This window comes from Anarrhichthys ocellatus, unplaced genomic scaffold (assembly GCF_004355925.1).
Source record: "Anarrhichthys ocellatus isolate YVR2014 unplaced genomic scaffold, GSC_Weel_1.0 scaffold27, whole genome shotgun sequence".
Classification (NCBI taxonomy): domain Eukaryota; kingdom Metazoa; phylum Chordata; class Actinopteri; order Perciformes; family Anarhichadidae; genus Anarrhichthys; species Anarrhichthys ocellatus.
Genome location: NW_022280057.1, coordinates 2367399 through 2376628, shown reverse-complemented (window position 1 = coordinate 2376628; position 9230 = coordinate 2367399). Strand labels below are relative to the sequence as shown.

At 40.8% G+C, this 9230-nt stretch overlaps 2 protein-coding genes across 3 annotated transcripts in view; one reads left to right on the top strand and one right to left on the bottom strand.

The window, feature by feature from the left end:
* The first annotated feature begins 99 nt into the window (after window positions 1–99).
* nox1 (NADPH oxidase 1) lies at window positions 100–7398 on the top strand. Its single transcript, XM_031862660.1, has 13 exons — window positions 100–358; window positions 551–646; window positions 1346–1456; window positions 1824–1908; window positions 2671–2819; window positions 3075–3268; window positions 3356–3482; window positions 3651–3743; window positions 3836–4077; window positions 4684–4846; window positions 5028–5174; window positions 5265–5389; window positions 6259–7398. Exons 1-13 carry the CDS (start codon window positions 314–316, stop codon window positions 6383–6385), a joined length of 1704 nt encoding a protein of 567 aa, XP_031718520.1. The 5' UTR covers window positions 100–313; the 3' UTR covers window positions 6386–7398.
* Window positions 7396–9230, bottom strand: part of cstf2 (cleavage stimulation factor, 3' pre-RNA, subunit 2) — an 8883-nt gene continuing 7048 nt past the window's right edge. For both annotated transcript variants that reach the window (XM_031862661.1, XM_031862663.1), the window contains 5 exons: window positions 8946–9145; window positions 8530–8654; window positions 8102–8185; window positions 7820–7947; window positions 7396–7702 (listed from right to left, as the gene is read on the bottom strand). In XM_031862661.1, the coding sequence (XP_031718521.1) occupies window positions 7822–7947; window positions 8102–8185; window positions 8530–8654; window positions 8946–9145 (535 nt within the window). In that variant the 3' untranslated portion in view covers window positions 7396–7702; window positions 7820–7821. The remainder of the gene's footprint in view (window positions 7703–7819; window positions 7948–8101; window positions 8186–8529; window positions 8655–8945; window positions 9146–9230) is intronic.

The following is a 9230-nucleotide window of genomic DNA, read 5'->3' as shown; positions in this document are numbered from 1 at the left end:
ATAAAACCAATCGCGTCGCCGCCCAGCAGAGGCCAGAACTTCCTGTATGTCGTAACGGGTATTTCCTCATTCCTGGCGATCAGGCTTCATTTCACCTGAGGTTGCAGCAACTAGGAATGTGGTCATTCAGCAAAGGGAGGGAAACCTCTCCTCTAAACCGCCTCAACGACGCACTTTGTTCAGGCTTTGTTTTCGCATCGCCTCCACACCTGCAGAGGAGGGAGGAGTCCGGACGGGAGCGTGGAGGATAAAAGCGCAAAGTGGAGATGCAGTGAAGCTCCTGCTGCTGCTGAGTCGAGGTTAAGAGCTCAACATGGGGAACTGGATAATCAACAATGGACTTTCATCCTTCATACTGGTGAGTTCTGTCTATCTCCACGTTAGGAATTAAATTGTTCATATTGCAAAGATGACCAATTTACGCACAGCGTTTATGCGCATAAGTAATGTCTGTGGCCAAAGTGCTGCAACCTCATCTCAAATAAAATAAAATAAATTAATTTGAATGACTAATTCTGTGATGGAAACATGATCTTGGCTGTGTTTGCAGGTGGTCTGGATGGGCATCAACATCGTCCTATTCGCCTGGTTTTACCAATTCTACGATTTGGGGGATCAGTATTTCTACACGCGTCATCTTCTAGGGGTGAGTCGGGAGAATCACGTCAACTAAAATGCTTATTCAACCATATAAGTACAGTTCTGACGTACTTGTACTTTACTGAAGTATTTCCATTTCATGCGACTTCAAAATTCTACTCCACTACATCACAGAGGCAGATATCGTACTTTTTACTTCTCTACATGTGTTTGACATCTTTAGTTACTTTGCACTAATATAATACGAATGAATACATTATGCTGTATTGTTCTAAGACTGGTTTAAACTACCCAGCAGTACATAAACTTAAAATAAGCTCCAACTTTACCAGCTGCAACATGAAGTAATGAACATAATAATGTACATATTAAGTACTTTTTATTTTGGTAATTTAAGTATATTTTGATCCAAATACTGCCAGTACTTTTACTAAAGTAGGATTTTGAATGCATGGCCTTCACTTGGAACAGAGTATTTGTACTTGTCAGTATTGTTTCTTTAACACTTAATTGTTATTCTGTTGTTCATATATGTTTATATTTTTATTCTATTGTTTTTTGCTATTCTTCTGTTGTAACCTTTAATGAAACTCTGGCACAATAATTTCCTTCGAGATTAATAAAGTTCTATCTTATTTTATCCTATTTTATCTTACTTTGTAGTTTTGCTACTTTTACTTAAGTGAAGGATGTGAAAACTTCTTCCACGACTGATAATCACACATTAACATGTGTTTTATTCCAGTCTGCCTTGGCCTGGGCCAGAGCTCCTGCAGCTGTCCTCAACTTTAACTGCTTGCTGATCCTCCTCCCGGTGTGCAGGAACCTGCTGTCGCTGCTCCGAGGCTCCTTTGTGGTAAGACCATGATGATTAAATGTCACAGAAGGGCGAGGCGCTGTCATTGTTTTTTATGATAGCAGCATATCATCATGCTGTCATACAAACTACTTTGACTGCAGCCAAACATATTGCCGAAACATTTTGTTCTTTTCATTTCAGTTTTAGTATTTTTGGAATAGGGTGATTATCATAATGCATGTTCATTTGGGCTGAATCTTGGTGTTAAAGGTGAAATAAAAGTAAAGACAATTCATGTTTTCCATAACGCCACCCTGACTCCTCCTCCTGAACAGGTCGGGTAGGTTTCAATGACTGCTTTGGAAATAAGTTCTTTGTCTTCTTTTTTGACTTTTCACTTTTTTTTGTGTCTTAATCTTTTCAGTGTTGTGGCAGAACAATGAGAAAACAACTGGACAAAAATCTGAGTTTCCACAAGCTGGTGGCGTACATGATCGCTCTGATGACAGGTGAACTTATGCAATCGATTGTCTTTCAGTCTTACCTTTTCTTTTCTTCTGATGAAATTCATTGTTTGAAGATTAGATTCCTAATTGGTTAATTTATAGCAATATAAATGTTTTTTTAAAATCTTATCTCAACATTTAAGTTTGGATCTGAGATAATATCTGTGCTTATTTTAACGGTGTCATAGGTGCAGATTTGGGTGGATGTTTAATACTTTTCTTCAGAATAAAATAAACAGAAACAAGACATGAATCTTATAAATGTATTAAGATTCAGGGATGTTTTTTTTTTTTTTGAATGTGTGCTTTCTGCCCTACAATACAATATACTTTATTTCCCCACAATGTGCCAGTACAAGCTAGAGCTGATTTTAAGGTTCATAGTTTTAACTTATAAGGCCTTGCATGGTCTTGCACCGCCTAACCTATCTGAGCTAATTACACCACATGCACCAACACGCTGTCTTTGCTCTCTCGATGCTGCTCTCAAAGGTCTTTCCTTCAGTTAAAAAGAAATCGGTTGGTTTCAGAGAATTTGCCTAACGTGCCCCTTAAAGACACATATTCCTCCACTTTATTACAGCCTACAATACACTGTTTTAATTGTGGTTTTACTTTTGTTTATAATTTGATGTGCTTGGTGTAGGTTTCTTCGAATTGTAAAGTGTATTGGGTCCATGTTGCATGATGATCCTGCACAGTAAATACAATTGATCGATTGATCATGCAGCGGCAATAACGTGTCTCCTCTCTGCGTTCTGACAGCCGTTCACCTGATCGCCCATCTGCTCAACGTGGAGTGGTACAACAACAGCAGACGAGGAGGATATGATGAACTCAGCACTGCTCTGTCCAACCTGGCAGACTCCGGACCAAACTCCACCTACCTGAACCCCATCCGCAGCACAGATATTGTAAGTTGTCGAAACAAACGCATGCAGAGATATAAAATCCCTGAATATCGTAGTTTTTTTCATGCTTTCATATTAGTTGAAGGATCGTATGCTCATTACAAGTTGAGTAAATTTGCCAAAACATAAAAAGGTCGAAATGTTATTTATAGTCTGTGCATTGAAGTACAGTTTTCAAGTCAAATCTCTCTTCTCCACCATCTTCCCTCCTTTTGTTCTTGTCCATGTTGTCACCCTCCTCCTCTTCTTGTGTCTCAGGATGCGCAGCAGACCCCAACATACTTTGTCTTCACCACCATCGCTGGCCTCACAGGGGTCATCATCACTCTGGCCCTCATCCTCATCATCACCTCCTCCATGGAGGTCATCAGACGCAGCTACTTCGAAGTCTTCTGGTACACCCACCATCTCTTCGTCATCTTCTTTGCTGGTCTCGTGTTTCACGGAGCCGGGTAAGGGAAAAGTCTCAGCTTTCTTTTCTTTTGAGGACGTTCTTGGTGTCATTGCAAGCAGGTTTCACTGGTCTTTCAAATCTGCAGATTCATTGTGAGGAAGCAACTGACAACAGATCCGGTGCACAACTTAACCTTCTGTAAAGATCGATTTGATGATTGGGGATGGATTCCTGAGTGTCCCGTCCCTCAGTTTGGAGGAGGGCCAGCACAGGTTTGACTTTTTCCATTTCAAAATTCTCAGAAGCTGAGTTTTATTCTGTACCAGCCTTTGCAATGGCGACTAATTTCTTGACTTAATTTCTACAACTACTAGTACAAATACAAGCATCATTTGTGAATTGTAAAATCATTTTATCTCCCTTGATTGATTGTTTTTTAGACCTGGTGGTGGGTGATCGGTCCAATGGTCCTGTACATCTGTGAACGTGTGCTGCGTTTCATTCGTTACACGCAGGCAGTCACATACAGAAAGGTACGTTTGATTCAGGATTCAGCTTTGCCTTCTGAGTTGTTTGGCAAATGATGTGATGGCTTTTTCACCAGTCATTTATTTTTTACTTTCAGATTGTGATGCATCCATCCAAGGTGCTGGAGCTGCAGCTGATGAAGGACGGTTTCAAAATGGAGGTGGGCCAATACGTCTTCCTCAACTGCCCGGCCATCTCCCAGCTGGAGTGGCACCCGTTCACCATGACCTCCGCCCCCGAGGAGGACTTCTTCGCCGTCCACATCCGCTCGGCCGGGGACTGGACTGACAAACTCATTGACATCATGCAGCAGCTACCAGAGGGAACACAGGGACCCAAGTGAGTGATAATATTTTAAAAAAGCCCACATTGTTAGTGAAGACATTTTTGTTCATGCACTGTGGTAAAACAAAAAAAATAATGATTTAACTTCCGTGGGACAGATTTTCTTGGGTTGTTTCAAATTTCCTGTTCTTACTTAAGTTACTGTTGAGTAACTTATCTTGTTGAGATTGATTTTGATCTGGTGCTGGCCTGCACAATACCAAAACCTGAGCCAGTTTTCTGTCAAACTGTCTGTAGCTCCCACAGATCACCTAAATCAAAACCAGGGCCGGGCATCACAAACTTAACTCATGCTATATGGGCCTTTGCTGCATACTTGTCTCTAATGAAAATAAATGAAAACCTATATTCTCAGCAGCTGATTTTCAAGGTGAAGAATGATTAAGGCAACTAGGAGAGCTTCAGAGAAAATGCGAAATGCACTAAAAAAGCCACAATGACGACAGGATGAGTAACATAGGGGGTTTTATTGTGACACGAAACTGCATGAAAGCTAACATGAGCCAACTTTGTATTAGTTTTTATGATGATGATTTAAACTCATTTTGAAGGCCTTGGTAAATAATTTTCAACTGATAAGCGGTTATTTATTGTCCTCAGAATGGGTGTGGACGGACCCTTTGGCACTGCCAGCGAGGACGTTTTCGACTATGAGGTCAGCATGCTGGTCGGTGCCGGCATCGGAGTCACTCCCTTCGCTTCCATCCTCAAGTCCATCTGGTACAAGTTCAAAATCTCCAACCCTAAACTGCGCACCAGGAAGGTAACAACCCAGACAGTCATGTCCCAATTTATTCCTGTAAACACAGGAATAAATAAGTTTGTTATTTATTATGTATTTAAATAACAAACTCAATCCACCCACGTTAGAAAGACAAGTCATTATCTGCTCTTTTGTGAGAGGATCATTGTTCAACACGCCTGCATCTATTTCCTGGTTTCAGATCTACTTCTATTGGATCTGCCGGGAAACACACGCCTTTGAGTGGTTCGCCGACCTCCTGCAGGTGCTGGAGAGAGAGATGGAGGAGCGAGGAATGGCGGACTTCCTCACCTACAAACTCTATCTGACCGGATGGGATCAAGGCCATGTAAGTGTGTGTGAATCACAGACAAAGTTCAGACAAACAGCGTTCAGCTTATTTCATTCATCTCCTTTATTCCCCCGCTCTTCATCACAGGCTACTCATGCCTGGGTTCACTCTGATGAGGACACCGACGTGGTCACTGGGCTCAAACAGAAAACTCACTATGGCAGACCCGTCTGGGACAAGGAGTTCGAACAAGTCCGCAAGGAAAACCCCACGTAAGATAAAATCCTCTTTTTAGAAAATCAATTCAAAAATAATTTATACCTTATTAAAATACAGGAGATTGACTGATCGGTGGTGGAAGAAGTATTCAGATCCTTTACATTAGTAAAAGTATCAGTGAAACATTGTAAAAATACCACATTACATGTATAAGTCCTGTATTCACAATCCTACAATCCTTCAGTAGGTATCACCAAAATGTACTTTATCAAAAGTAAAAGTACTGCTTCTGCAGAAAAAAGACTGACATATTAAGTATTATATAAATAGATTGTTCATACTGATGCATCAATGTGTGGGCAGTGTTTTACTGTAGCAGCTGGTTTCAAATACAAAGTGATGGAAAATACTTTTACTTATTAAGTAATATATTAACTTAACTTGTGTATTTCCATTTGCTACTTCCTTCTTCCACCACATTTTAAATGTTGTTTTTAATTTTTACCATTTATTTGCCACCTCAAGTTACTAGTCATTACAGGTATTAGTACAGAACTTGAGTAGAGATTGGTCGAGAGTACACTCGAGGCAAAATACTTTGAGTTTTCGTCTAAAAAAATTCAAGTCTCTACAACTCAAGTAGATGAGACCTTCTGATGCTGCTGCAATGTTTATTGATGTATATGTGCAAATATGGGTACTAATTTTATCATTCAGTGGGTTTAACTTGTATTTGCCCTAATTTTATTGTTATATTTTCCATCTTATTTTCCCTGTTTTTATGTCTATTCTCCTTTATTGTAAAGCACATCTAGTAATGTTTATCATCGTTACTTGCGTGGATTGTACTCTGATATTTTCCACCCATTGTCATGCACTTTTCACGTTAAAACTTTAACCTCCTAACTCTCCATGTTTTCAGGTCTGTGGTGGGAACTTTCTTGTGTGGCCCTGCAGTTCTGGCTAAAGTCTTGTCAAAGAAATGTGCCAAATACTCAGATGTGGATCCCCGGAAGACCAAATTTTACTTCAACAAGGAGAATTTCTGAGTGGAAAAAACAAACAAGGAAGCATAATTTGGGTGTTTTAAGGGCAACAGTTTCTGTATTATTGTAAGACAACAAATGAGAAAGCTGCCTGGCAACCTGTGGCAATAGTTGGGTGTGTTTGACAAAGAGGCAGGATATGTTGTTCATCTGCACTACTCAGGGACTAACTTCTTTTTATCAATGATGAAACCATTGATAGATGGAGTTTCCACTATGAATCATTGTTGATACAGTCAAACACACTCAGATATTCTCTCATTGCATCACCAGTTTTAAGATGTACTTAAGGTGAAGCCTGCGACTATAGATGAGGAAATATTTTACTGTTACAAGACATCAGGACCTCAAACCTTTAGTCTCTATAGTACACTTAACACGTCAGGTGGTTTTTTGCATAAGGATTCATGTTGTAATTTAGAATTTACTACTATAGCCGCTCTGCAAGCAGCAATCATTTCCATTCGTCAATAATCTTCCTGATAGTTTTTAGTGCGAATGTCAGAAAAAGTTTCTTGGATCCCAAGTTTCAGTTTACCATCGCGTACAAACGACAAAGAAAAGCAGAAAATGATTATAATTTAAGAAGCTGGAGGCGGTGGATTTGGGGAATTTTTCTTGACTAAAATAGAACTTTTAAATCAATTATCAAAATTGTTGATTAATGTTCTGTTGATGGACTAATCGTTTTAGCTTGAAATCAGCATATTTCATCTTTCTTCAGAATTTGCCTGCAAACACTAAATAAAATGTGTTCTTGAACTTTGACTTTTCTGAATCTGTTAAGGAAATGGGTTTCTTGGAAACAGGCTTGTTTATTATACGCTGGCATTTCCTTATCGGTGATAAGACGATAAAAGTAAACCGGGAGGAAGACTTCCTGTCACGTAGCCTGTGGGTTAATTATCCTCCAAGACCTGGATGGACTTATTGCTTTTATTTCACATTTTGCTATTTTTAATCCCTTTTCATGTGTAAAACTCCAAACTCACTATAAATAAATGAATGTAACATTGTCTTCTTTTGTTTTATTGAAATTAAAAACAACATCCAGACATTTTCCAGAGCCGATAACATGAAAAAAGATGAAACCTCATGACAATCAATCCCTGGTCTTTTTTTTTTTTTTTAATCTGTTCAGCATTCATCATCCACTCAAATGTGTGACTTATTTTTAAACCCACAAGCAACAACCTGGCTCTTTCATACACAAACAGACAATCTGAGTAGAAAAAAAAACTATACAATATTCCAAACTAAGATGAGACGTCTTCAGAACGGTTGGAGCTGAAGGTGACCGAGTCAGCGGGGTGGAGAGTCCTGAAAATAAATAAATAAAAAGGAAATCAGAATAATGTGTCAGGTTTCAAAACCAGTGAATTTCCTGGAGGAATGGAAATAGTTGTGAAGGGAATGAAGAAACTTTTTCAGTCAGACCATCAAGGTGCCCCTCCTGCAGTCTTCTGAATCTGCTCTTTGAGGATGAGGATGCTCTGCCGCTGCTCCGGGGGCAACATGGCGATCTGTTCTGGGGTCAGCTGCAGGACCTGCATAATCAGGGCAGCCTAGAGAGGGACAAACACAAATGTCAAACAGGAGGTCAAATGTACCTTTCTGCCCTCAAAGTAAACAAAAAACAATGAGTCGTGCAAAAAAAGGATGAGCATTTTGCTCAGAGGCACTTCAACAACCAGGGGGGACAGATTAAGTGGCACCCACCTTCTCCTGGTCCTGTGTGGAGACCTGGCTCTGCCCCGGACTGAATCCTCCTCCTGACGGAGGAGCGCCAGAGTTACCAGGACCCTGCAGGACAAGCGTACGGAGGTCATGAATATCCAGTCTGAGCAGTTAGCGCGGATGTATTTTGCATCTTTCTTCTTCAAGTCACAGTCACATGACTTTTACAATGCGTTTTATTAATGTAATCAGTATTCGTAGTCTAATAATTGACGAGTCAAAGGAGGAGATTCAAATTCCTGGTGATGTATTAAATGTACAGACTCAGTAAAAAGAAGTCTTGAAATCACCAAATCAAATAAACAGATTTTAGTTTTTACAGTTTTGTGCTTCGTAGTAATTCATTTAAAATAGAAAATCATAACCAAACAGCTGGCCCAGACAAAGACTAGATTAGATGCAGCTGTTACCGGTCTTGCAGGTGGAGGTGCGTTCGGACCCATGCTATGAGGAACGGGGACTTGCATTCCCGTGGCCATGGGAACCCTCTGACCCGTCACCGGACCACGGGCGTCCATCGCCCTCGGGTCACGACCTGCAGCAGGAAACAAAAACACACCGACTGTTCACAACTGGCTGAGGAATGAGTAGTCGATCCGTAAAAGATTAAGGAGATATTAAATATAAGGAAAGAAGTTTCATCTCAGCAGAAAGATAAAACGCATTTTTCTTAACAAAACAACCGTTGTTATCCTGTAAAAACACCTCGCTGGGACAAAAGACTTTTGTTTCGTGACTGAAACTCAACAAAACGTCGACTGCACGCACACAATCGTCACAAACAAATTTAAACTATCGTACGTTGAAGCGAAATGAGAGCAGCTACCTCTGGTTTCCATTGGGGGTCCGCGTTGCTCCATCATAGGGGGCCCTCTGGGGTCACCCATCATGTTGCGTGGTTCACCCATGGGTGGGCCCCTCATGTCCATTGGAGGGCCTCTCATATCCGGAGGGGGTCCACTTGGCATCTGGGCCATGTGTCCAGGTGGGGCTTGGTGGGGCGGTGGAGCTGCCATGTAACCCCGGCTGAATGCGCGCGCACACACACACACACACACACACACACACACACACACACACACACACACACACACACACACACACACACACA

What these genes read in the sequence shown, in the direction of transcription:
- nox1 (XM_031862660.1), top strand. Translation starts at nt 314, where the DNA reads ATGGGGAACTGGATAATCAACAATGGACTTTCATCCTTCATACTG. An exon ending in CTAAACTGCGCACCAGGAAG is followed by an intron (nt 4,847 to 5,027) that starts GTAACAACCCAG and finishes TCCTGGTTTCAG; the next exon opens with ATCTACTTCTATTGGATCTG. An exon ending in GTCCGCAAGGAAAACCCCAC is followed by an intron (nt 5,390 to 6,258) that starts GTAAGATAAAAT and finishes CCATGTTTTCAG; the next exon opens with GTCTGTGGTGGGAACTTTCT.